We start from the raw sequence: 25,265 nt of genomic DNA, 5'->3' as shown, positions 1-25,265 counted from the left end.
TCTGATCCATTAAAATCAATCAATGGCTTAGATCACCTGAAATCCACTCCCCCCCTCTCTCTCTCTAAACTCATGCATTTTATTGAATATAGATAACTAGATACATATCGCACGAGTTATCCCCCGTGGGGACCGCAAGAAATTGTAAGTATAAACAGTTTTGCAAACAGACCCCTTGAAGATAACAAAATTAACATAAGCTCTTGAAACTAGGACGAAGAACTTCTAATAAACTAGAAAAAGCAATCAAGTCCTTTCTTCTCCACCAGGTGATAAGCTGGATGCAACGGTGACGCATAAAACAAAGAGTAACTACAGATAAAAGTAACAGGAAGCATATCCAAAAGGGGCCTCCGTTTGGAGGTTGCGGCTTCTATGAAAAACAGTAACAACGTAGCTTCTCGCTGAAGATCCACCACCGATGATGGATGATGCATCGCTGTGATTGCCTTATTGGAGATGAACAGGATAGTCGGAGCAACTTTGTATAAAACATACCTGCCTTACTTATAGTTGGAGGCGTTCATGGTAAATCTGAAGACCATTCCATGGATGGATTTAGCCGGAATCCATAGCAAGCCACCGGGATAACAGAAATGTGTCGCATGCGAACTTTTGCACTACACAAAAACATCAAAAGAAAAGAGAAGACAAAGGGAAAACCCCTACTACAGAAAGAACCCGACTACTTGGACCCTCTTCCCCAAATCGCTGATGACCGGAGCCGTCGAAATGGATGGAGGAATTAAAGGGGCTGAACGAGCAGGAAGGAGGAGTCACCGTGCGTTGTTACCACTCCACTGCTCTCCTCTATTGAGCAGCTACTTTTGGAGCTCTATTAGACTACAATATCAAGGCCGGTGAGCCCAATGTGTCCAGTGGTCCTGTGTACTATACTATGTACTCGTGCTACAACGTACGCCACGACTTTGCGTACGTCGTGCCATTTTTGCAAGTACGGAGTACTGTACAACGATTTGCGTTGCCTACTCTACTGACTTGCACATGTACTGTACGTTCTCTTTGCGCGCACTGCACCATTTGTTGCACTATACAGCTGGCCCATCGATCAGCTCACTTGATTGGAGTACTCTATTTGTTTTAGATAATGATCAGCTCACTTGATAAATGATGGATTTAATTCGATATCTCGATCGTAATTTACAGGCCACAGTCCGACCACGTATGCTGCCCTCCTCGCCCAATAATACAGAGACGCAGCGATAAAACTAGATATCATGCTCAAATTCCTGTTAATTTGGCGCCGTAACTCCAAACAGCATATAGCGATAGAGCGATATACTCGTATATATATAGCTCTCGATCTCGCCGGCTGGCTGGCCGGAGATCGATCCTCTGTGTCGTCGCCGGCAGTAGCTAGCTATGCTCCCGTACGCGACGGCGGCGGAGGCGGAGGCGGCGGTGGGGCGGGGCCTGACGTGGGCGGAGGCGGCCTGGTTCCGCTACTCGGCGGCCATCCCGGACTACTGCCTCTACTGCCACAACGTCCCCATCCTCCTCCTCGTCTACACCCTCGCGCCGCTCCCCCTCGCGCTGCTCGAGCTCCGCCGCCACCTGCCGCTGCCGCACAAGCTGCAGCCCGGCGTGCGCCACCCGCCGGCCGCCTTCCTCCGGTGCTACGCTGCCACCGCGCGCGTGCTGCTCCTCGCCGTCGGGCCGGTCCAGCTGGCGTCGTTCCCTGCGGTGAGGGCGGTGGGGATACGGACGGGGCTGCCGCTGCCGTCGGCGGGGGAGACGGCGGCGCAGGTGGCGGTGTACCTGCTGGTGGAGGACTACCTGGGCTACTGGATCCACCGCCTGCTGCACACGCCGTGGGCCTACCACCACATCCACCGAGTCCACCACGAGTTCACCGCGCCCATGGGCTACGCCGCCCCGTACGCCCACTGGGCCGAGATCCTCATCCTCGGCTTCCCGGCCTTCGCCGGCCCAGCCATCGTGCCGTGCCACATGACCACCTTCTGGCTCTGGTTCGTGCTTCGCCACCTCGAGGCCATCCACATCCACAGCGGGTGGGTACTCACTGTAAAAACCTCGTCATCGCTGTATATATTTCTATTCCCTCCGTTTCAAAATGACTATTAGGACGTCGTGTCAGATGCAGCGTGGATGCTGCAAAAACTCAAGTCTTCCTTATCTCGCTGGAACATCATTGAGAAAAGGGGAGGGGGGAGAATAGGGAGAGAATATGTCACTAAAGATCGTATAAGAAAATATAGCCCATATTAAATTGAGACATAGATCGTATTTATATAGCTAATGAACATTTACTAGTCCTTAGTTTATAGACTAGTAGCATTTAGCTTAATTATCCGAAAACTCTACTTGAAGCAGGTTCAAGTTGCCGTTCGATCCGACCAAGTATATCCCGTTGTATGGAGGAGTGGAGTACCATGACTACCACCATTTCGTGGGAGGACACAGCCAGAGCAACTTCTCTTCTGTCTTCACTTTCTGTGATTACATCTACGGGACTGACAGAGTACGCACTGCACTAGCTCTACGTCCAACTTTCTCTGTTTTAGCAGTAACTAAACCCTTGCAATTAAACAACTTTATTATATATAGCTGACATCAAAGTTAACTCGTGTTCGTTTCAGGGCTACAGATACCATAAGGCAAGCTTGTCAAAGGTAGTAGCTCTACAAGCAGTTTTTGAGCTTTCACATCTAGCTTCAATTAATTATCCGTTGTCTTTACTAGATGAGAATATTTGTTAGAGCTTAGACAAGGGGAAAAAACAAACGTCGTCGTTATCAATTTTAAGTTACTTAAACAACCAAACTTGTTGCTATTTGTCATATTCCTAACGCTCTATCTCTCTCTCTTTCTATTTGTCCTCCTTATGGAATAGCTGAAGGAGATGGCAGGAAACCACGTTGAGAAAGGAGATGAAAATGGATTCGGCAACGGGAAACAAGATTAATTAGAGACCAACTGCAATTGTAGGCAGGTTGGCTCATGCAGCATCTGAAGTTTTCTACACAGCCCTCACACAGGAAAATAATCTGTGTCATGCAGCATATAACCAAACTTTGAATGGAAATTCCCTGTTGTCAATAACAAGGTTTTCATCATGCCCCTCGCTTATGGAACTATGCTTGATCCTACAATTAAAGATGGAAATTCCACATGAGTATGACCCATGACTGGGGCATGTAGCCTCGGTGTAATCGATCTGGCCCAATTGAGAGTTGAGACTTGTGTGGATCACCACTCAGCTAGTCAGCTGTCATTATCTACTGCGCTCTTGACCTCTTGCCAAAGCAAACACTAGCAGTAAACAATTCAAAAAATAAAATAAATACTTGCCAATGCTTCATGGTGGGTTGTTGCAACATTCTTAAGGAGATCTAGAACATAAGCATTGATAATTCAAGCAACAATCACAAGATTTAGCTTTCAGTACTACGTGTATTTCGTAAGTAGTTACTGCCAAGTCTCAGGCTCTCAGCCGGATATATGAGCTGGAAGATATGCGATATTATAACAGATGTCACAACATACCCGTATGTACGCACAACGAATAGACAAATTTCAGGGCACACAATTACCCTTGCAACTGAGATTGAACAATTTTGTATCAGTGAATGCAGGTTGCAGGTATATCAGTTTGTTAATAACAAGAAGGGGTTTCTATTTCTGATATGACACACATACATTCTGAAGTGGAGTATAATACAGTAAAACAAACCAGTGATTGCTTTTCATCATTACTCTTTTATGACCTCACTTTGGCGAGCCTTTCCCTTATCTGTTCAAGCTCGTCATCGTCATCGTCATCGACGGCTTCCGCAATAGCAGTTCTCTGCACATTGGCGCAAGTTCCGGGTAAGGTATTTCAGAACTCAGTACATTATTTTTGAAACACGCAGAGATATGGAAGAATCCCTAGAATTGCAAAATGTGAAGGATATGTTGAATCGTTGGACATTACCTCTGCAGGTTCACTTGTTGAAGGTTGCTTCATCTTCTCCTTTTCCTTCCTGACAGCGTCTGGAAGCTCAGAGGCAGTCTCCCCAGCAATTGCAGAGAGGACCTTGTCAACCTCCTCTTCAATCTCCTCCTCAATGTCCTCATTGTCCAGCGCTGAATCCACAGCATCGTTCACCATTTCTTCCATTACACCAGCCTACACCACAGCAATCAGGAAGTAAGAACTAGTATGGGCATACAGGACAAGAAAAACCTTTGGAAGAGATGTGATCATTTCATAATCCATACCTTGGTCATCTCTTTGCTGAATTCCTGCATGGTGGCAGCCACCTCTGGTGCTTTCATAAGGTTATTGACAAGTTTCATCACCTCAGTACTCTTGGATAAATGGCCAACAGTCCTGGCAGTAGCTGAAAGGTGATAGGTTGCAATTTATTGTAAGTACAAACATCAGTCTGGAAGATGAAAGGAATACACTTACAAATGATACTCTACAAAATGTAATATGAGGGGGAGAAATATAATATGCACATATGTTTTTGTAACATGTACTCCTAAATATGCTCATATGATTGTATTCTTTCCTGCAAACTGAAAAGAAGAAAAAAAAATCCAAATCTCAGTGGAATTCCTGCTTCCAATCACAACCCAAACTGATATTGGTTCACTAGAGCCTACAGCAACAAGATATAGCTTAACCGTTGTATTAGTAATATTCTCCTAACTTATATCAACAAGGGCTTTGCTGGTATGCTAATTTTCAGCAAGCGCATTGCAAAATGGGGGATTGGATTCTCAAACAGTTGGGCATAAGGACGATGGGTGTGTGTGAGGAGATATAATATATGAGAGGTGATTCGTTACCTACGATCTCGCCAAGGTGCATGGAGATGGAGTTGAGCTGGGCCTTGTTCTCGTAGAGGCGGTTGACCGCCTTCCTGGACCTCACCACCTCCTTGGCCAGCGCCTGACCAAAACCCAACACGAATGCGCATCAGCAAACCGCAAACAAGTGGAATCGAATCGAATGGATGGAAGCGTAGGGGTACCTTGGCCGATCCGATGTCGTTGCGCTTGGCGGCCTCCCTGATGGACTTCTCCACCTTCTTCTCCTCCCTCTGCACATCTGCGCTAGCTCCGGATTCAACCATCAGCATCATCGCTGTATGGAAGGGCAGATAGATCCAAGAGAGAATGGAAGAATGAAACCCCAACCTCGGATCTGGCGATCGATGTTGCGGCCCTCGTTGCGGAGGCGGCGCTGCCACTCGCGAAGCTGCTGCTGCGGCGTCGGCTTGGGCTTGAGGAGGCTCTTCACCGCCTCCATGATCCCTCACCGGAGTCCAGCTGCTCTCCGATCGGAATTCGGAAGCAGCAGACGACTGCGTGGGGAAGACGCACGCAGATGCTCTGCTTCCTTCTTGCTGGGTTAGGCCGCCCAGCCTGGGCCTCCATTCCAACTCGGCCTTCTTCTTATCATGGGCCACAAAGCCCACTGAAATTAGCTGTTTGCCTCGTTTGTTTTAGCCCATTATTATGGCCCAGACCGAAACTTACCACACCAACTCAACTGTTTAACGGAGTAACGGGCACTTATAACCTCTTAAACAAATTTTGGTTAGTTTGCATGTAGAAGCCAGTATTGAAATTGAGAGGGATATTATATTTGATTTAATTTGTCGGACAATGCGGCCAAATTAGGGAGGTTGTTATGCTGTATGTGGCATGGGTCCCTGGCCGGTCAAGCGCCATCCATTCATGATTGTTATCTAGTAGTGCATAGTAATCAAAACTGATTTGCTCATTTTCCATTAAAAAATATAGATATTCTCATGTACCAACCAACTGTATACTAACTAACATACACTAACAGTCAGTTTGGCATGGCGTGCATGCATGTAGCTCGATTTCATGAAACAGTGGGAGGACAAAATTGATTAATTGAAGCTAGTAGCCAACGCGAGATATATGATTCATTATATATCCATCGAATACGTACGTACCAACAGATGCATCTACAGGAAGCTAAGGTAACTAGAACCACCAATTAATTTGATTTGATCGATCCCCTAATTTTTGTCCTCCTGCACATACTGCGGCAGCCTCGATGACTGGATCGTACAACCTCTGCATTACATTCTGCTTAATTGAAGGAGATCAACGAGAAACTGATGAAAGAGATTGATAATTAATTAATTAAGCTCACCGGCCGGGCGGTTCGATCGATCGTCGCCATATGATTGCACACGTACTGTACTGCTTGCCATGCCTCCGACGATCGATCAATGTCGCGTCCATATGCATGCCATATCATGCAAACATATATATAGTTCCCTCCGTCAAAAAAGAAATATGATTGTATCATCTCCTAAATATACAACGTTGTTAACTTTTACATATCTCTTTATACCATTCATCTTATTAAAAGTATTTATTTTTGTTGCAACTTAATTATTTTATCACCGAATGATAAATTTGTATATTTATACTAAATTTTTAAGCGAACTATCAACAATTATCAAACGTAGTATTCAAAAATCAGCAGATTCATATATTTAGGCTAGCTAGTCTTGTTAGTTAACTTTAATTAGGAGAGAGGTCATTGTCCAAATTGAAAGGGCGAGCTAGCAATATTAGCTGCTAGGTGCCGTACATGCATGCAGGTGGTTGCATTGCTACTACAGTACATGTGGATCAAAACATGCATGCATATCAGCATATGTATCTGTTTCTGCATGCATGCTTGCATGGTTTATGTGTTTTTCTCAGCTAATTATATTGGAGCAAGGAAAAGGATCGGATCAGACCTTACAAAACATGCATAAGTTGACAAAATGTTGTTAGTTAAGTTAGGGCCATTGGCACATGCATGGTCGGTCTGACTGACCTTCCATGCTAATTCCACTACTTATGTCATATATATACATACTCGTACATGATTAATTTGCATTAATTCATGAGACCCACGTCGATCTTATAATTGATCATAATAACCTTATGTATACATATGTGTAATCATATTCAGTTACATATATACGTCTTATCTGCATATATATTCAGTTCGCATGAAAGTTTGTCGGTAACACGCCTCCACCAAGATGCTGCTGGGCGATATGAGATGGACCATAGCTTCCTTCGCACCCGATATCATGCAACGGTCGTTTCCCTTAGTCTATTAATTGCTGTTAGGAGAGTCCGTCAAAGCTACTTCCTCCGTTTCATATTATAATAAAACTTTCTAGCATTACACACATATATGTGTACGTGAGTGTTAATGAATCTAGACACATGTATATGTGCCTTGATTCATTAATATTTATATGAATATGGATAATGCTAGAAAGTCTTATAACCTAAAACGGAGGTAGTAGTTAACATTATCCGATCCATAATTACATTACAGATTACTTGAAAAGATATCAAAGGTATCATATTTTTTAAGTGTAAAACTTGATATTTAAGTTTTTAACGCAAAGTTTTCATACTTACATATACAATATACTTTTCTCAAGTAGTATAAAATTTTTCAGCATTGAACCACTAGATGAATGAAGGCTAGGTGATATGATATTACAGACTTACAGTAGTACGTAGTACTGATATGATGCAAACCGAAAAGGAGATATATATATATATATATATATATATATATATATATATATATATATATATATATATATATATATATCGAAGGGCCGTGCGTACGAGCCAGTAACCGCTCTCAACTGTTTCAGTCTCCATCATCTCCTTTTTAATTTTCTCCGATTAATTCGTCAACAAAGTGATCAATCGATCGATCAAAGGCGCAACGAAACGAGATCAATCATGCATGCTTTGACACTGACTGCTGCACGATTTGTAACGCAACTACCCTGCTAGCTAGCTTGGCGCTGAAGCTAAATTTAGTTGAGAGTTTATTGCATGATGACTGCAAGCATGTATACATGACTCTAATACTCACTTTATAATTAGTTAATGATTAATCTTATATGACTGAAATTATATTTATCGATCTATTCCAGTTAAGTACTGGCTTCACGCGTGCTGCAGGACGGTGGATAAAGGGAAGACGTACGTACGTACGTACGTGTTTATTGGATGTGGCAAAGTCCAAGATTTAGATTAGCTGCTTTAATTCAGTGCTTAATTAAGCCCATGGCAGGTTCACTCCTGGTTGGTACAGTACATTAACATGAGCTGCAACTAACACCGATGGAAAGCGGATGATCAGGAGGAATGCCCTAACCGCCCAGCAGAGGCAAAGTGTGGTCGAAACCTAGCCATTTCTGCCACTTCTAGAAAAGTATATTATCTCCGACAATAACATGACGATGGATGGGCAGACCAGGCCCTCTGAAATCAAGTCATATACTCCCTATATCCTATAAAAAAACGAAAATTAAATTAGATGAAAATAAATTTGAATAGATGCTTGTCCAGATTCGTAGTAATAAGATGTGCCACATCCGCTACGTTGTTTTTTTATGAGACAGATGGAGTACAACATATATACATATATATGCAAAATAAATTAAAACGAGTATTGAAAGATGTCCACTTTTTTAACGAATGAATTAAGGGGCTGTTCGGATTGTATCCAAAATAAACCTTACCAAATTTTAGCAAGTTAACAATATTATTAAAATTTTGGCAAGATTTCTTCAAAGTTTGGCAACAAACTAAATGTAGGCTCTCTTTTTTTTTGACAATATTATCAAAAAATGGTATGGTTGAAAATGGCATCAATCAACAGCCCCTTAATCCTTGCAGTTGATGTATATCAATTGTGTTGATTAGTTATAAGATGTGAGATTTGTGCAAATTAAATAATTAAGAGCTGAGCTAACACGGGCAGCCCCCACAGTAAGGGAAGGGAAGGTTCATCATTCATTTTGTGTCTCCACCTGTGCCTAACGGCTAATGACTAACGTAATGTAAGTGACCATGCATATATGCATGCATGGACGATTATTAATTAAAGCAGGAGCTACGTACCTGTGGTTGGTTCTTGCAAGTTGGAGAGCTGATCCTATATAAAGCCGGCCTCATGCAGTGATGCTGCAGACCAGCAGGAGCTAGTCAGTAGAAGAAGAGACATTATTTGTAGGCAGCAGCTAGAAATTAAGGACGATTATCGATGGAGCAGAAGCCACCAGCAGTTGCTGCTAATAATAATCAGCTGCTGCTGATGATGATAATGGTGGTGGTGGCGTGCAGTAATTATATGATTAGTGGCGCAGGAGCGCAGCCATCGCCGGGATACTACCCGAGCAAGACGATCCGATCGATGGCGTTCGGCGAAGGGTACGACAACCTGTGGGGCGGGCAGCACCAGACGCTGTCGGCGGACCAGACGGCGCTGACGGTGTGGATGGACCGGAGCTCCGGCAGCGGCTTCAAGTCCAAGCGCTCCTACCGCAACGGCTACTTCGGCGCCTCCATCAAGGTCCCCTCCGGCTACACCGCCGGCGTCAACACCGCCTTCTACGTAAGATATTGTCTTCTCGATCGTATTGCCGGCGGCCGGCGGCCCGCCATTGCTAGCTGTGAATTCATGAAGCTACTTATCATATATGTGTAGCTGTCGAACAACGAGCTGTACCCGGGGCAGCACGACGAGATCGACATAGAGCTGCTGGGGACGGTGCCGGGGGAGCCGTGGACGCTGCAGACGAACGTGTACGTGCACGGCACCGGCGACGGCGCCATCATCGGGAGGGAGATGCGGTTCCACCTCTGGTTCGACCCCACCGCCGACTTCCACCACTACGCCATCCTCTGGAACCCCGACCACATCGTCTTCCTCGTCGACGACGTCCCCGTCCGCCGTTACCCGCGCGCCGCCGGCAACACATTCCCCGACCGCCAGATGTGGGCCTACGGCTCCATCTGGGACGCCTCCGACTGGGCCACCGACGGCGGCCGCTACAAGTCCGACTACCGCTACCAGCCCTTCGTCTCGCGCTACCGAGACCTCAAGATCGCCGGCTGCGAGGCCGCCGCGCCGGCGAGCTGCCAGCCCGTGCCGGCGTCGCCGTCGGGCGCCACCGGCGAGCTCAGCGCGCAGCAGAAGGCGGCCATGAGGTGGGCGCAGCAGAGGTCCATGGTCTACTACTACTGCCAGGACTACTCCAGGAATCACGCCAACTACCCCGAGTGCTAGTGGTTGAGCCATGCATCTTCAGTTTCACATCGTTTCATGTGTTGTGTGCACCACGTAGTACGAGCACCAACACGTATCTACTATTACCCTCATCATAATTATTGTGTACGATTGGATTGAGGTGTGCAGCTGTGTCACCCAAAATTTCACTTCGACCTGCAATGCAAGCATGTGTTCCAAAAACATCTGAAAATTTTCATGGTATTGGACTCTCGGTAGGTTAAGTTCCACACTCAATGTAAAACCTTGCTTATTACAGGCATCAACTGTCAAACTGTCATTGCAAGCACGGAATTAGTAAGCTAGGAAACGACAGGTGTATTGCACATCATATCAGTGGCATTACTGCAGTTTTCAGAACACAGGGCGATGGTTGTTACCATTCCACAACTGCTCTCTGCTTTCAGGAAGACTGTACATAGCAAAAGGCCCTGTTTCTAGCTTTCATATCTACAAACTATTTATGTTCGTTAGCGTTTAGCAAAGCTACAAAAAGGTCAGAGGGAAAAAAGAGCAAAAGCTAGACTAAAATTAAGTTTCCCTCCTGACATGCTACCTAATTCTGAAAACCTGCAACTTTTCCGTGCTCAGGTACCCGAGATACCTCCCTCCGGATGAACTTTCTGCATACCTTAGATCCAGGACCGGTTGCTGGAGGGAGCTGAGATCAGAATGCATCTCAAACGATGGTAGTCGCCAGGTCCGGACCCCACGCAGCGACTCATCTCCATAAGCAAACAGATGTTGGTTGTTTCCATAAGGTATAATTGCGGATTTCGACATGCGAATTTCGCTCACAAGTGTGCTGCATGTCCTATCTTCGGTGAAGGATGACGAGTTCCCCGCCCTCCTGATGAAGGAATGATACCCTAATTTCCCTCCACCAGAGGGTGTTGGTGTTTGTGATAGATACACTTGAGATGCTGTAGCATCCTCGGACGTTTCAACCTTTGGCCGAAAGGAAGCTACCAATAGATCACTTGATGAAGGGGCACATGCAAGAGAAATGCACACCCGTTGATTATCTGTCCCCAATAGCAACTTTGGCCTGCAACCGAGCCCAAAGGCAAACATGAGAACCACAGCCCACCAAACCACATGTTTCCACAGATTTTCGAGGATCAGCAAAGCACAAAGGCAAAAAAAAAAAAACAAAAAAAAACGCCTCCAGTAATGCTGTAATAGGAGTTTAATGCCTTTAAACTGCCACTTTTTTGCATACCTGCCTTGAATACCATCAGTATCCCACATGCAGGGGCCTATAGAAGAGGCAGAGAGAAACTTTCTAGAACCGTTGTTATCAATGACCGTATGGAGAGTATGAACCGGGTGTGTAGATAAACCCACCATAGAATGCAACGGTCTTGAGGTTTGACGGATATCAAAGATGATAAGATTGCCATTCTGCAGTACATAAGAAAGCGGTTCATGTCAAACTTTGCGATTACATGAACAAATCTTCAGATCAGGAGATACTAAAAGATTAACCTGCAATCCAGCACAAATCTGACGCGAAGATTCATCCGCAGAACATGACCAGCCAGGACACTGCATGGTATTGTAATAGAGAAAGCAATATTATTAACAGGAAGTATTGTCTGAAGGTGCTTCGATCAATTTGTCTATGGATGATTCTAATCATTTTCATCCAATAATGCATCCTCATTTAAGTAGCAGAACTGCATTAGGCTACTTCATCTTCACTACTTACAATTTTGTTTCCTTTTTTTTTTTGTTTTCTGAAAACAGATACAACTTTCATTTATCAATGTTCCAAACAGGCTAACCAAGTAAGGACGAAACAAACATTTTCACTGCAAACTTCTCAGGAGTATAAGGATAGCAGGGTTAAATAATTACCGGCAAATCACACTGAAGAACGACACGGTCAGCCGTCATGCTGGATTAAGAATATTATGCAGTGTTATAAAAAAAATAGAACTAATACAAAGTAACAGACTACTAAATTGAAGACAAACCTAAATGACGATAGTTTCCTGCCCAGTGATGTAAAAATAGCAGAGCCACTAGGTAAGATACATATGTCCCTGACAGTTTTAGTATCCAGAGGAAGTTGTATATTCCGAGCTTCGTGATGGGAAACCATGCTAAACTGTAGACAAGAATTGCAATAAGGTGAATATTGTAAAAGTTGGTGGTGATAAGCACAAATAACATGTATTCAATTTGGCAAAGCTACCGATTTAAAAAATGTACCTTATAAAGAACATGTTCTTGTCCTATGCCTGGTGCTTTTCCAGAAGCAAGAATTGTTTGGTTAAATGCATCTATGGCCATGACTCGAAGTCCATCCATGAAGAATTCTTTCTACAAAACATGGTTATCAATTGAAAAGAATGGAACACTTCACTTCAGTGTGAAATAAATGCATGCAGGATTCAGTTGCACCACAAAATATTTTTTTTTTGTCCAACATTTGACACTACAAAAATTCAAGGATAAAACATAATAAGCTGTTTTATTATAATAAACTATTATAAATACCTAAAAGGTGAAAAACATAGCTTCCCATGCTATCACTATTGTCTAATTTTCTTAAAAGAAAAGAATAATAGCAATGGCTACAAAATTAAGTCATGCTTGCTATGAATTTAAGATTTTTGGCAACCTTCCAAAAACATAAGATGTAGATTTACAAGTACTACTTCCTCCAGAGTAATCAATCAATATTGACACATATTGTCCATTTTACATGTCATAGAAGCTGGGAAGGAATCATGAATCATGAAGGATTAGAGTCTTATACACTAGAGCGTGTGTTCTATCTGTACATTGTTTCTTTGTAACCTCCCCCCTTTGTTTATATAAAATTTAAACTGATAGGAGCTGCCTGGTAGTGGTTCCATTCAGAAAAGAAAAATTATGAATCATGAAGTCCCCACTGAACTCCATTTTAGCTTTGAAAAATTACATCATGAACTTACTACAGGTACCATACAGTATGTTTCAAGTTAGCATAACATGGATAAGTAAAATATTCAGTGTACACAAAATGTCAAAAGCACGTCAAAGGAAACTAGAACAAAAGAATAAGAGCACCTTGAATTATTATAACATACATAAGTTTAGAAAGAGAATCAACCTGAAAGACAAAATCGCAACTGTTGCTAGAGTTAAAATCTGCTGTGACTGAGGTTGGTGGCTCCAGATATGTAGTTCCAGCCAAATGCTCTGCCAATTTCTTCGGTGGAATAAAATAGTTTCATGAGAATGTTCAGGTATTAACCATTGGAAAATTTAAAATTAGATGGCATTACCTGTCTCTTTGAGCTACCAACGTTCATTAATCTCTGCTCTGACAGAATCTGCCTCTGCAAGGCACACATAACAAGTAAATATATGAACATGATTCTAGTGAAATGAAAATTACAACATAAATTATCTGAGGCCGGAACAATCAGTGCACACGATTGCCATCATTTAGAGTTTGAATAGGAGACAGCATACCTTCTGAGCACTTGTCAACTCAACCAATCTCTCATTCATCTCCTCTATCAATTTCTCATGTTTCATCACCTATCCTCAATGAAAAAATAAAAATTGTTGATTCCAACTATAAAGAGAAAAGGAGCATGCAGGTGAGGTGACCCAAAGAAATTGTACCGTTTCCCCAAGGGATTCAGCTTTCCCCCTTAGATACAATACTTCCTGAAGAATGAAACAGGGTCCGGTTCATGATGGAAGAATTGTCCGAGAGCAGTAACTAGCAACAAAATAAAGTCGAACCTTTTCCAGATCATTATTTGGAACTGCAACCTCTGGTGCATAGAGATTGGTAATGTCCTTAGGTCTGAACCTTTTCCCACACTGAGGGCACTAAAAATCAATAGCAAGAGACGATTTGGTTAAGCATGAGAACCTGTCCATTGTGAAAAATTGTTATTAAAAGCTAGTAGTATGATCGATTGGCATACATACGGTTGCGCTAGTGTTGCCCTTGTGCCTCAACCACCTCTCCAGGCAAGATCTTCCATAGATATGCCCACAAGGAATACAACTACACATAGAATGCACCTTGTCAACAATTTGCATCAAAAGAACATTGGGAAGTAAAGCTACAGTAGCAACTAGCAAAGCATACAGTGCGAGTATATATTCTTGGATTGATGCAAGGCACATGACACGAATCGAACAAATAGACAAGGTCTAAGGCAGAAATTTGGCCTCACCAGATTCGATGAGCGCCTTGGGAGGCCCAGGCCTCCATACAAACGGGGCAGGCGTTCTTCTCCGCGGCGGCGCCGGAAACCCTAGCTTGTATGGCCGGCCCGCATCCCTCCCCGATACTCTCCTGCCCCGGCACCACCTCCTCCGGTTCGTTGTCCTCCGACTCCGACTCCTCTTCATCGCTTTCCTCCTCCTCCTCCTCTTCTTCCTCGTCGCTGTAGTTAACCTCTACATCGAAGAGGTCGTCGTCGAGGATCTCCTGGATGAGCGGCGGATGAGGAGGAGGAAGGCGCCTTCCACGGGGGCGCGACGCCATGGCAAATCGGTGGCAATGGCGGCGGAGGAGGAGAGAGAGCGGGCAAAGCAAAACCGCAACAACTACTCCTCTCTTCTTCTCGACGGAGGCAGGCAGGGCAGCGAAGGGAGAGAGAGATGAACAGCGTAAAAAGGTTGGGCTGCGTCCTGCGTGCCGAGTGGGAATTCGATACCACAAACTCATGGGCCGAATCTAACTCGGATCCTCAAATACGGCCCACTACGATTGCCCTTCTTCATTTCCATCTTTTTTGTTTGGAAAATACCTTTTTTATTTCCATTGATAGATGAGAAAACGGATAATATGTCACTCTATTCGTTTAGATGAAAAGCCAATCAATAAAATGCACAAGATAAAAGCCAAAATATTATTCACTACCTTGCCTACAGATTAAAATGCCACTATGGAGGGTTTTCAGACCAAGGTGGCCCTGACTAGTGTGTGTGGAGAGAGAGTTAGAGGGTAGCGGCACTAGAGGGGTGAGTCTAGTATGCGAGTATTAGCAGACGACGAACGGTTTCATCAGCCACTGTTTTCGAGATAGCCTCTCGTTCCGATTTGTTTCACGTGCAAAGTTGCAAGCTGGGCCAAGCCAATCCACAGGCTTCTATCTGCTTTTCCTCTTCTTTTTTTTTATCAGGCCTTAGCCGAACCACTCCTTGGCAAGCCCAAAACACATTTACATCTACACTCTATACGTATAAAAAAGTTTATACATAGAAACTGTAAACATATATACTTTATACATTGAAACTTTGTACATGTAAATTTTATTCATGTAAAATTTGTACATACAATTTAAAACAAATGCAACAGTATATAATCTCTCTCTAAAAAATATTTATACGTAAAAGAGTTTACACATACAAACTTTATACATAGATATTTCCTGCGTATATACTTTGTGCATAGAAAGTTTCTACATATAAAATATTGCACCTATAAACTTTGCATATATAAATTTCAAATGAATTAAAAAAATCACAAAAAGTATTAAACAGTATAAAACCTTGTACATATAAATATCTAAATTAAAAAGCCAAATTTACTGCTCATAAACTTTCTATTAGTAAACGGATAAACTTTCCATTAGTAAACGGATGAACAGAAAAGAAAATCCCGCGTGAACCAGAAACGGAAATCCGGATACATTTGCTGACTCCTCTCCCCGCGAACCTTCGCACATTAGGCCACTCGGCACTAGAAGCCACGCCCTCGTTGCTCCTCTAGGGAGCCAAAGAGCGCGATCTTCCCACCCCCGCCCGCGTGTGTCATCGCTTTCTCCTCCTACCTTCACCCCCATTATCTCTCCTGCTGTCACCACCTCTTAGCAAACTCTCCAGCGTGCGGGTGACATGTGGCGTGGGCAACACTGGAGGCCGTGCCCTTGATACTCCTCCCATAAGCTACAGAGGGCGGAGGGCAGTCCACGCCCACACTGTTGCTTCGTCGCCTCCTACTCCTCCCTCCACCCCGTCATCCCATTGTCGGCGGCCGTCCAGCCCTCAAAAGTGGCATTTTAATTGGTAGACAATATAATGAGTGAAATTTTATCATGTACGTTCTACTAAGTGGCTTTTTATCAAAACCACTCGAATTGAGTGGCATATTGTCTGTTTTCTGTTGATAGACAAGATACACCCTGAAACGAAATATCACAAAATTTACAGTGTTTCTTTTAAAGGAAGTGCGCGTGATGATGGAGATCGTACTTCTCGGATGCAAAACCCATATAAATATACAGTTTTGCAATAATATATTATCTAAGTATATATAGTTTCGACAATAATATCATTTAAGTATAATATAACTTATTGAAGTATAAATTAATATGTGAGTGTCTGTATTTATAATGTGTTTTATATAAGTAATAAAAACAGAGTAGGCCGGAGGAGCGAAAATCACCCAGGCTATAGCTATTAGCCAATTATAGAGCCAAACGAGAATTCACTTGCAAGTAATTTTCTTACATCAGCGCTCTCTACAAATTAAATTAACGAACCCCACCACACGAAGCTAGCAAAAACATGCTTGCATATATCGATCAGTAGATGGATGCATGAGACGAGCTAGATATGGAGGTTTTTGGGAGAGCGCGGATATGATATCATGGACATCCTTCTCCAAATATTGAACGAGATCCATGGCTGCAGGCAGCTGTGTAGCCATCATCTTCATCCGCTCCGTCATTGATAGCAGGAATGTCTTGAGACTTGATTCAAGGCTCTCAAACTGCCTGCCCACCGATTTCACGAGCACATCCAATTCTTCCAAATCCTTGCCTTGTTTAGCGATCGTCGACTCCATTTGTGTTTTCAGCCCCTCGTACTCACGGTTGTAATACTCTCCTACCTCCTGTACGTACGTGCACAACAACTAATTAATTACTCTAATTGATTGACAATATCTATATATAAATAAAGTAGTAATTAATAATTATATGGAGTACTTATATAAGTAAGTAACTAACATTCGCATGGTTTTTGCAGCAACCGTCCCATATATTGATTCCTGGCGCGTAGAGGTTGGTAATGCGGTGCGGCTCCAACTCTTCACCGCATTGAGGACACTGCATGCTCAGTATAGTCACTAGCTGATTAGTTGCTGGCAACGCACAACTAATTAATTAGTGGAGTAGTAATCACTACCTTTGCTTGTCCAGTGCCGCGTTGAAGAACATGTACCAGCCACTTCTCCAGGCACGATCTGCCGTAAACATGTCCACAGGGAATGCAACTGAAAGAGGAAATGCATGCAGTTAACATATAGTATTGATTACTTATCAAATTACTAATTACTAAAAAAAATCAAACTACTAATTAGCAATCGATCGAGTAGCTCATCAATTGAGATGTGTCATGCATGCAGGAACGTATAATATACTTTCTCCGTTTCACAATATAAGTCATTCTAACATTTTCTATATTTATATTGATATTAATGAATCTAGATAGATATATATATGTCTAGATTCATTAACATCTATACGAATATGAGAAATGCTAGAATGACTTACATTGTGAAACGGAGGGAGTATACCAGATGCGATGGTCGCCATTGCAGGTCCAGGGTTGCAGACAAATGCTGCAGGTCGGCGCCTCCTCCTCCTGCTGCTGCTGCTGCTGATCATCAACTTCTTCAACCAGCTGCGTCGTAGCAGCTTGTTGGCCGACGAGTCGCCGCCGCTTGTGACGACGAAGACCATGTCCCTCCTCCATCGTCGCCGTCGCCGCCGTCTCGTCCTTCTGCTGCTCCGCCTCCATCCACGGCGGCGACGGCATATCGTTTCGGACTCCAACAACTTAGAGAGAGAGAGAGGACAAGTTGTTTTTTTTGCCCTCCGATCCGTTCAATAATACACTACTTGGAAGCTGCAAGCAAAGTACTCCTATATGATAGCTTAATTTGCTGTCTCTAATTACTTTTCTTCCTTTGACAGCAAATTGATTAAGGTTACCGTACTGTGTGTATTAGATTAGAGAGAAGATGATTACATTCCGAATAGGTTTACATTTTCGACCTCTATATCTATACAAATACAAATATACGAGTTCGTTTCGGTAACTACGTATGGATGATGCTTTGCTAATTAAGGCTTCGTTTTGATAATGGGTCGGATTTTTTTTAATAAACGTATGTGTAAAAGTTAATTGCGTCGTCTATGTAGTATCTACGTATATTCATTAAACGGGCCGAGTTTTCTTTCGACGAAGAAGATAACTACTACATCGTGGGCTCAAATCTATCTCGGCCCATCAAACACAGAGTGCCATCGCTCACACGGCCGGCGGCGGCGGCGATGGCGAGGGGCGTCTCCTACGTTTCCGCGGCGCAGCTCGTCCCCATGCTCCGGGACCCCCGGATCGCCGTCGTCGATGTCAGGTACCCATGCTGCCGATCGCTGTGCGCCTGCTTTCCAGTGCTGACTTGACTTGGTTTTGGGGTTAATTCCTTGGGCGGAAGGGACGAAGAGAGGATCTACGACGCGCACATCGCCGGCTCGCATCATTACGCCAGCGACAGCTTCGGGGAGCGGCTGCCGGAGCTGGCCCAGGCCACCAAGGGCAAGGAAACCCTCGTCTTCCACTGTGCCCTCAGCAAGGTTCACTACTCTCCTCTCTTTTCTTTTCTTTTGTTTTTTCTTCATTTCGTATTATTCAACATCACTTGTAAGCAATCTGCGGCTCAGCATCAGGTGGCTTCGTATCTCACAAAATGTTCCATTGCCATGCAACCACCCACTTGAGCTTCACAAGCCTGTGGTTGAACTTGTCTTCATGAACTCTCTGATTTAGTTAGAGCGGACATCAAAGGGCTTGGAAACTCAAGTCCTCAAGTTATCTTTTGTTGCTTGCTTGCTTTCCATTTGAACAACTCTAATTTATCTCTTGCACATTCTGTTTCTCTTGAACAAACAGTATATCCTTTCCTCCTCTGTTGATCTCCTGTTTGTAGCAGCAAGTGGCATGAGGATGGTTTTTATTTCCCTCTTTCTGGGTTGCAACTATATACTCCTTTCAAAATGTTTGATACCGTTGACTTTTTAGCACATGTTTAACCATTCGTCTTATTCAAAAAAAAATTGTGAAATATGTAAAACTATATGAGTACATGAAAGTATATTCAACAATGAATCAAATGATATGAAAAGAATAAATAATTACTTAAATTTTTTGAATAAGACGAATGGTCAAACACGTACTAAAAAGTCAACGGTGTCAAACATTTTGAAACGGAGGGAGTAGTAATAAATACTCATAAAACGCTGGTGTGGATGTATTGGGTTCTAATACAGATGTTTCATCCTTATCTCCTAGCCAAAACAGTAATCTAGCCATTTAAATATTCTACCTGAGTTCCTGCAATAGTTTTCCACAGGTAGGTAAAAATCTTGCATATCAGTGTATTAAGCAGGAAAAGAGCTGCAATTTTTCATCATAAAACAATATGATGTACTCTTAACTATGCTTCTTGGTAAATGCACTTACGGTTGTCCAGCAATGGAAATGCAATAAGAAACCTAAACCAAGCCATATGTGCTATGTTTCCTCCTATATTCGGATTTTGGTCAATTGTGTTCTTTCATACCAAAATTTAAGACACTTCCACTGTTTTTTTTTCTTTTGGAAACCTGCAGGTGCGTGGCCCATCTTGTGCGCAAATGTATCTGGACTATTTGTCAGAGGCTGATGAAGATTCAGATGTAAAGAACATCATGGTCCTTGAACGTGGATTTAATGGATGGGAACTTTCAGGGAGGCCTGTTTGCCGCTGCAAGGACGCTCCTTGCAAGGGTGTGTGCTCTTGAGTATCCATATGAAACTATGCATTTACCTGTGCATTTCAAATTTGGTTGCTACCTGCAGACTTCAGGGTAGCCATTTATGCTTTATGGTCACTACAGCACATTAAAAACCGTGTATCTCACTTTGGTGGATCCGCAATTGTGCTATTATGTGGCTCTATCAATTCAGTGGCCGTTAATGTCACTTCACGACATGTAAACTGAAAACCACATTGGTAATTATTGAAAATCTTCTGCTTCCGTTCCAAATAATCATTCTATGGTCAATCCATGTCGTGTCTTTTAGCTGAAGTTGTACTGAATTTTGTGTTCCCTTCGGTATACTGGACTCATTTTTCTATCACAAATCTTTCATTTGTAACACTTGTTTCAGTTACTCGTTGACTTGAATTCCTTTTCCTGGCTACAATGGACGAATGTTCATTCAGGGTTCAGACTAGTGTCACTTTCTGCTTCATTTTATTTTGACCACAACTTTGCTTGCTTGAATCGGGCAACTTCATTGCTCTGATATAGATATCGCTCGCATGAAGTTGAGGGATTTCTCACTGGCTGGGAATAGTTGTATGCACTGTTATTGCGCAAGACTTAGTTTGTTACTATCGTGATTAAGAGTTCTCTTGCTCAGAATTCGGCGAGGTGTTCAAGCAGTAATGCTTTATACTTCTCTCTGATAAGGGAAGAAACTTTGTAGAATCCAACAGTATGTTGAAATAGAAGGGATCACATACAGCAAAAGTATCCAATCATCAGCTTTGTTTGGACCTGAGAGGCAGTTATCCGGTGTTGTTCATTGCCGATTTGCAGGTGTGTTTTGCAACTCAGTTGTGACTAAAAACTGTAGACTGTATAAAGGCTGAGAGGAAGGAGGATCGCGACACAGATTTCACATTTTCAGGTTATTGTCTGCTCTGAGTTTAGCAAAAGAAATTTGTGCCTTTTTGCTACATGGTTTTATGTGGTTATTGCCAATGAAAAATTGGAATTATCAAATCATGAGACACGAAGCGCGTGCCTTTGTGCCTACCGATTTTCTTTCCCCGATCCCAATCGTTTTCTTTGGCCCAGCTTGTCCAAACAAAGCGTTCAGACAACAATTTTTGAGATCATGTGTTGAATCAGAGTTTAGAATTCTTCAAGTCCAGAATTCTGATGACCTGCTGGATCCCTTGCTATGTTTTGTTGATACCATGTGTTCAAAAGAACACCTTTCTGTTTTAAAAGAATTGGGTATACAATAGTACAACATTGCAAACATATCCGAAGACCTTCACAGATCATCGTTCTATAACACAATTTTAATCTCTCTCTCTCTCAAGAAAAAAAAAGGAGATTCACATTTCTCCCAATAATAAAGAATAAACTAATTCCCTGCACAGAGCTCGCCAACTTGTTAGCCTAGAATGCGCTTCTCTGATTGCACATTCAAATTACTTAGTCAATTGCCAACTACACAGTTCACCATTCAAGAATATGATTGAATGTGAGAAACTGGCATTCTGAATTTCTCATGGAGAAGGTCCTTGCTATGGATGGTGTCGATCAAATATTGATTTGTTTTGTCAGTTGAGTGGCATGTGCAAGCTGCACGTCATTGTTGTCACAGCTGCGACTGATCACATGCCACATTTCAGCAAGTAGGGAAAGATCCCTCCCCTCTGTGGTCTTCACCTCTTCCATGATTCAACATGCCTCCTTTGAGAACGGTCTAGCAAAATCTCAAGCTCCCTCAGCACTTGCCATGTGGCATCTCCTTCTTCCATCGGACGGTTAAAAACCAGTGCTTTCCGCTTCACAGGGTCCCACAAGTTCTTCTGTATTACAGTTAAGTTGGTCGCTACAACATGGTCTAGCACCATCTCAAGACTTGCAACATCCTTCTCAGCCACTTGCAACGAGATGTCTAACCACTGTAGTACAGAAGGGAACGGCAGGCGTATATCATCGGCAATTATGACAGGAATGCAGCCAAGGAGAACCGACTCCACGAGCCGTGGGCTCCATGGAGCCCATCCTAGTGGGCAGAGGCAGAACAAGGAGCGAGCCATCTCTGATCGATAGTTACCATACCGCTTTCGCTTAAGGTAGAACTTGCGATTCCTTCCGTACTTTTGTAGCAGCTCAGTCCTCACTTTCCTGTTGAATGTAAAAGGTAAGAGCTAGTAACTGTGACCTAATGAAGTTTGATTTTCTGTTCAGGATTCAGCTATCCATATGTGGAACTGATGAAACTATAGTGGTTATGGATGATACCTCAACCTAAGGTTTGTCTTTGAATTTTGCCAACCAGTTAAAGAAATAACATTTTATATTGCAGAACCATGATATTTATTATTAGCCCTGTGTAGTACTGACTGCTTTTGAGCTATATTGTTATGAACAGATCTAGAAGTCTAAAATCAGCAACATGCGATCGGAGTTTTTAGAAGACACAACTAAAGTGAGACAGAACCTGAGGAACACACAAACAAAAAACGATCTCCTTGCTAGCCCATTTGGGATAATTGCTAGATGAAGCAACCGAAATGAGGGTTTGCAGTATATGCTTACTTGCTGTAGAAGCGCCCACTAATGTTCTTGGGGTGGACCTCCATCTTGCCCCGGAAGAAGGCAAAAATATCCCTTTGTGCCTTCTCTGGCTCAGGTAGCTCGAGGGCCACCTCCGGAGGCACATGAGGCGGGATTACCACATGATCCGCCTCCTGGCACACATGAGTGCCCTGTACGCCGAACGTTTGTAGCAGGATTGACCTCTTGAGGAATTCCGGTATGCCATCCGCAATAGCTACGTCCTCCTGATCAAATAGATTGAAATTTCATTTGGTGGGGGTGTTTTCGTTGAATCAGAAGGCGATCAGCAAAACTGTGAATTCTGAAACAACTAAGTTGCATTGTGAGTTGCGACAAGTGAGAACATAGACGAAGACTTTGCATAGTTGATTCTTAGGCATGCAATGCAATGGATGGTGAACTTCTGTGTTGAATTCAATCCCAACGAACTAAGCTCCATTGACAGCAAAAGAGGAATTTTGATGCTTGGGGTGAGAAATATGTTCGGCCAAGCTCAATTAGGGCAAGAGCCGATGCCTATGAATCTTCAATTGGCCTGAATTTGGGATCAAAGAACTGGATTACTTGCCCTAGAGCTAGGTTGGACTTGGCATTGACCCCTAATTCAAAGTGGATTATCACGAACAGCTCCTATGCCATTTAGATAGATAGCAACAAGAAGCAAGCAAGCAACTTGCATCTTACAAGCTCAAGAAATATCATGCATCATCTAGTAAGTAGTCCGCCTAACGCAGACGCAACCAGTGGAGAAGAGATCGAAGCTGACCATGGGATGGAAGCAGGCGCCGAAGTCGTGCGACGCGACGAACACGTGGTCCGCGCCGGCGGAGCGGTTCCAGTAGGGCATCTGGGCCCGGACGAGGTCGACCGCGTCGGCGAGCAGGGCGCGGGCGTGCGAGAGCGAGGGGAAGCCGTTGTCGGTGGAGAAGTTGCAGGAGACGTAGACGGGGACGAAGAAGAGGGTGGCGTCGTCGGGACGCGCGGCGCGGCCAGCGTAGGCCAGCAGCGCCTCGTGCAGCGCGACCTCGGCGGCGAAGAGGTGGGTGGCGCAGCGCGCGTCGGCGGCGACCCAGTGGCGGTTGAAGCGGGCGGGGAGGTCGTAGACGTAGATCCGGAGGGCGGGGCGGGGGGTGGAAGTGGAAGGGAGGAAGGCGGGGCGTGGGGGCGGCGGGGTGGCGGAGAGGAAGAGGTAGAGGGAGAGGGCGAACCAGAGGAGGAGGAGGAGGAGGAGGAAGGTGGAGTGCCTCCTGAGCTTGTCGGCGACGTGGTGGGCGGCGCCGCCGTGGGGAGCTGAAGCTGAAGCTCTCCGCTGCTTGGGATCTCCTCTCATGGCCATGGCCATAGGCGGTTGCTGCGCTGTTCTTGACTTTTAGCTTCAGCTGCCTTTCCTTTCCCTTCCCTTCCCTTCTTCTCGCTAATTAATTGTACTAACTAGAGATTATAATTAATTAAGTGAGTTCTTAGTTCATGCTTAATTAAATACTCCATATATAATCACAATTAGTACTACTAGTATGCATAATTCCAGCCTCTTGTCATCTTTATTATGTACTCCCTCCGTACTCGTAAAAAAAGTCGTACTCCCTCCGTACTCATAAAGAAAGTTGTTTTGGACAGCGACACGGTCTCTTGACCTCTTATATCTATAAAACTATTTATTGAAAAGTGATATATGTATACTTTTATGAAAGTATTTTTCAAACAAATCTATTCATATAACTATTATATTTTCAAACTCAACAACTTGAGAGTTATTCATGATTTATATTCATAACGTTTGACTTAAACATTATCATAAACGATTTCCTTTACGAGTATGGAGGGAGTATCGGATAACAAATCCACTACCACTAGTTATTCCGATGAATCTTTTGATCATTTAACAAGTCCTTTCAACTAATAAATCTTAATTTATTATGCTATCTTCATAATGCATCACATATATTAATCTTTTATTCCACAGGAGTAATTTAGACAAAATATGTCCGCGGTTATTTTGGATAAAATTCGTCCATGAGTTCACATCTTCCGAACACCTATTCTTGTTAGAGAATTTATTTGGTAATCTATATGTGAATTTATTACTCTAGTAGATTTTTCACATACTTACATAGTTCATTGTAACGGAATACCTATCATGGACATATGAAATTGTGCCTTAGCTATTTCTCCCTCCGTTTTAGATTATAAGACGTTTTGATTTTGGACAAAGTCAAACAGCTTTAAGTTTGACCAAGTTTGTAAAAAAAAATTAATGGCATTTTCAACCCAAGACAAATTTATTATGAAAATATATTTAATTTTTGATTTGATGAAACTAATTTAGTATTATAAACATTACTATATTTGTCTATAAATTTAGTCAAACTTAAACCAGTTTGACTTTGAGCAATGTCAAAACGTGTTATGACTTGAAACGGAGGGAGTAAATATTAACTTTGTATGTGTTTGCTTGCGCTATATATTGCAACTGTTAGGCTGCTGCTGGCTATATCAACAGTACTAGCAGCACAAAATCTACTGCAAGTGCTACAACAGTTGCGCTATGCAGCCACAACCATCTCATCTGAACACAGCCTTCTAGCAGCGTTGATACTTTATATTGGTTGTGGCTATGTAGTCGTAGCAACTAATATAACTACGTGTAATTCAAACTTCTACTAGAGGTAGTAGCTCAATTGTGTCATCACATACAACAAATAACATAAAAGCGTAAACTTTGTAAGAATTTTGTAAGGAGTAGTTAGCCTTTGTAAAGTGGTGCA

At 43.1% G+C, this 25,265-nt stretch overlaps 6 protein-coding genes across 7 annotated transcripts; 3 read left to right on the top strand and 3 right to left on the bottom strand.

Annotated features, from left to right (window-relative positions):
• The first annotated feature begins 1,203 nt into the window (after positions 1-1,203).
• Positions 1,204-3,098, top strand: LOC4331338 (very-long-chain aldehyde decarbonylase GL1-10-like). 2 transcript variants are annotated; one of them, XM_015772909.3, is made up of 4 exons: positions 1,204-2,033; positions 2,356-2,503; positions 2,622-2,654; positions 2,876-3,098. In XM_015772909.3, the coding sequence occupies exons 1-4, from the start codon at positions 1,384-1,386 to the stop codon at positions 2,945-2,947; spliced, it is 903 nt and encodes a 300-aa protein (XP_015628395.1). In that variant the 5' UTR covers positions 1,204-1,383; the 3' UTR covers positions 2,948-3,098. The 2 variants fall into 2 exon arrangements, with proteins under 2 accessions (XP_015628395.1, XP_025880123.1); XM_026024338.2 differs by having other exon boundaries at positions 1,244-2,033; positions 2,353-2,503.
• Positions 3,099-3,548: 450 nt separating this feature from the next.
• LOC4331337 (vacuolar protein sorting-associated protein 24 homolog 1) lies at positions 3,549-5,345 on the bottom strand. Its single transcript, XM_015772910.3, has 6 exons — positions 5,173-5,345; positions 5,007-5,083; positions 4,822-4,924; positions 4,246-4,367; positions 3,959-4,153; positions 3,549-3,829 (listed from the first exon to the last, which is right to left on the bottom strand). The coding sequence occupies exons 1-6, from the start codon at positions 5,282-5,284 to the stop codon at positions 3,743-3,745; spliced, it is 696 nt and encodes a 231-aa protein (XP_015628396.1). The 5' UTR covers positions 5,285-5,345; the 3' UTR covers positions 3,549-3,742.
• Positions 5,346-8,941: 3,596 nt separating this feature from the next.
• On the top strand, positions 8,942-10,313 carry LOC4331336 (probable xyloglucan endotransglucosylase/hydrolase protein 32). The gene is made up of 2 exons (XM_015773127.3): positions 8,942-9,445; positions 9,539-10,313. The coding sequence occupies exons 1-2, from the start codon at positions 9,095-9,097 to the stop codon at positions 10,118-10,120; spliced, it is 933 nt and encodes a 310-aa protein (XP_015628613.1). The 5' UTR covers positions 8,942-9,094; the 3' UTR covers positions 10,121-10,313.
• A 105-nt stretch (positions 10,314-10,418) lies between these two features.
• LOC9271783 (uncharacterized) lies at positions 10,419-14,723 on the bottom strand. The gene is made up of 13 exons (XM_015773126.3): positions 14,311-14,723; positions 14,060-14,138; positions 13,868-13,957; positions 13,745-13,789; positions 13,589-13,657; positions 13,399-13,452; positions 13,224-13,322; positions 12,338-12,448; positions 12,100-12,233; positions 11,981-12,020; positions 11,609-11,668; positions 11,343-11,524; positions 10,419-11,168 (listed from the first exon to the last, which is right to left on the bottom strand). Exons 1-13 carry the CDS (start codon positions 14,622-14,624, stop codon positions 10,673-10,675), a joined length of 1,773 nt encoding a protein of 590 aa, XP_015628612.1. The 5' UTR covers positions 14,625-14,723; the 3' UTR covers positions 10,419-10,672.
• Positions 14,724-18,351: 3,628 nt separating this feature from the next.
• On the top strand, positions 18,352-20,194 carry LOC4331335 (arsenate reductase 2.2-like). Its single transcript, NM_001423905.1, has 3 exons — positions 18,352-18,506; positions 18,588-18,726; positions 19,762-20,194. Exons 1-3 carry the CDS (start codon positions 18,424-18,426, stop codon positions 19,930-19,932), a joined length of 393 nt encoding a protein of 130 aa, NP_001410834.1. The 5' UTR covers positions 18,352-18,423; the 3' UTR covers positions 19,933-20,194.
• A 912-nt stretch (positions 20,195-21,106) lies between these two features.
• On the bottom strand, positions 21,107-23,939 carry LOC4331334 (probable glucuronosyltransferase Os03g0107900). Its single transcript, NM_001423906.1, has 3 exons — positions 23,267-23,939; positions 22,480-22,724; positions 21,107-22,065 (listed from the first exon to the last, which is right to left on the bottom strand). Exons 1-3 carry the CDS (start codon positions 23,840-23,842, stop codon positions 21,597-21,599), a joined length of 1,290 nt encoding a protein of 429 aa, NP_001410835.1. The 5' UTR covers positions 23,843-23,939; the 3' UTR covers positions 21,107-21,596.
• Positions 23,940-25,265: the final 1,326 nt, after the last annotated feature.

The sequence above is a fragment of the Oryza sativa genome, chromosome 3 (assembly GCF_034140825.1).
Source record: "Oryza sativa Japonica Group chromosome 3, ASM3414082v1".
Lineage (NCBI taxonomy): Eukaryota > Viridiplantae > Streptophyta > Magnoliopsida > Poales > Poaceae > Oryza > Oryza sativa.
The sequence above is the reverse complement of the archived record's forward strand: the minus strand, read 5'-3'. Positions and strand labels throughout refer to the sequence as shown.

Bases quoted from the DNA above. Each gene is read 5' to 3' on its own strand.
- LOC4331338 (XM_026024338.2), top strand. From the start codon at position 1,384: ATGCTCCCGTACGCGACGGCGGCGGAGGCGGAGGCGGCGGTGGGGCGG. The intron at 2,034-2,352 runs GTGGGTACTCAC...CTCTACTTGAAG, and splicing joins GCCATCCACATCCACAGCGG to CAGGTTCAAGTTGCCGTTCG. The intron at 2,504-2,621 runs GTACGCACTGCA...TGTTCGTTTCAG, and splicing joins ACATCTACGGGACTGACAGA to GGCTACAGATACCATAAGGC.
- LOC4331337 (XM_015772910.3), bottom strand. From the start codon at position 5,284: ATGGAGGCGGTGAAGAGCCTCCTCAAGCCCAAGCCGACGCCGCAGCAG. The intron at 5,084-5,172 runs GTTGGGGTTTCA...GAGCTAGCGCAG, and splicing joins CATCGATCGCCAGATCCGAG to ATGTGCAGAGGGAGGAGAAG. The intron at 3,830-3,958 runs GTAATGTCCAAC...GCCAATGTGCAG, and splicing joins CAACAAGTGAACCTGCAGAG to AGAACTGCTATTGCGGAAGC.
- LOC4331336 (XM_015773127.3), top strand. From the start codon at position 9,095: ATGGAGCAGAAGCCACCAGCAGTTGCTGCTAATAATAATCAGCTGCTG. The intron at 9,446-9,538 runs GTAAGATATTGT...ATATATGTGTAG, and splicing joins GCGTCAACACCGCCTTCTAC to CTGTCGAACAACGAGCTGTA.
- LOC9271783 (XM_015773126.3), bottom strand. From the start codon at position 14,624: ATGGCGTCGCGCCCCCGTGGAAGGCGCCTTCCTCCTCCTCATCCGCCG. The intron at 13,453-13,588 runs GTATGCTGTCTC...TGTGCCTTGCAG, and splicing joins AGTTGACAAGTGCTCAGAAG to AGGCAGATTCTGTCAGAGCA. The intron at 11,525-11,608 runs GTTAATCTTTTA...TATGTACTGCAG, and splicing joins AGATTTGTGCTGGATTGCAG to AATGGCAATCTTATCATCTT.
- LOC4331335 (NM_001423905.1), top strand. From the start codon at position 18,424: ATGGCGAGGGGCGTCTCCTACGTTTCCGCGGCGCAGCTCGTCCCCATG. The intron at 18,507-18,587 runs GTACCCATGCTG...CTTGGGCGGAAG, and splicing joins ATCGCCGTCGTCGATGTCAG to GGACGAAGAGAGGATCTACG. The intron at 18,727-19,761 runs GTTCACTACTCT...GGAAACCTGCAG, and splicing joins TCCACTGTGCCCTCAGCAAG to GTGCGTGGCCCATCTTGTGC.
- LOC4331334 (NM_001423906.1), bottom strand. From the start codon at position 23,842: ATGGCCATGGCCATGAGAGGAGATCCCAAGCAGCGGAGAGCTTCAGCT. The intron at 22,725-23,266 runs GTCAGCTTCGAT...CTATTTGATCAG, and splicing joins GCGCCTGCTTCCATCCCATG to GAGGACGTAGCTATTGCGGA. The intron at 22,066-22,479 runs GTAAGCATATAC...TACATTCAACAG, and splicing joins AGTGGGCGCTTCTACAGCAA to GAAAGTGAGGACTGAGCTGC.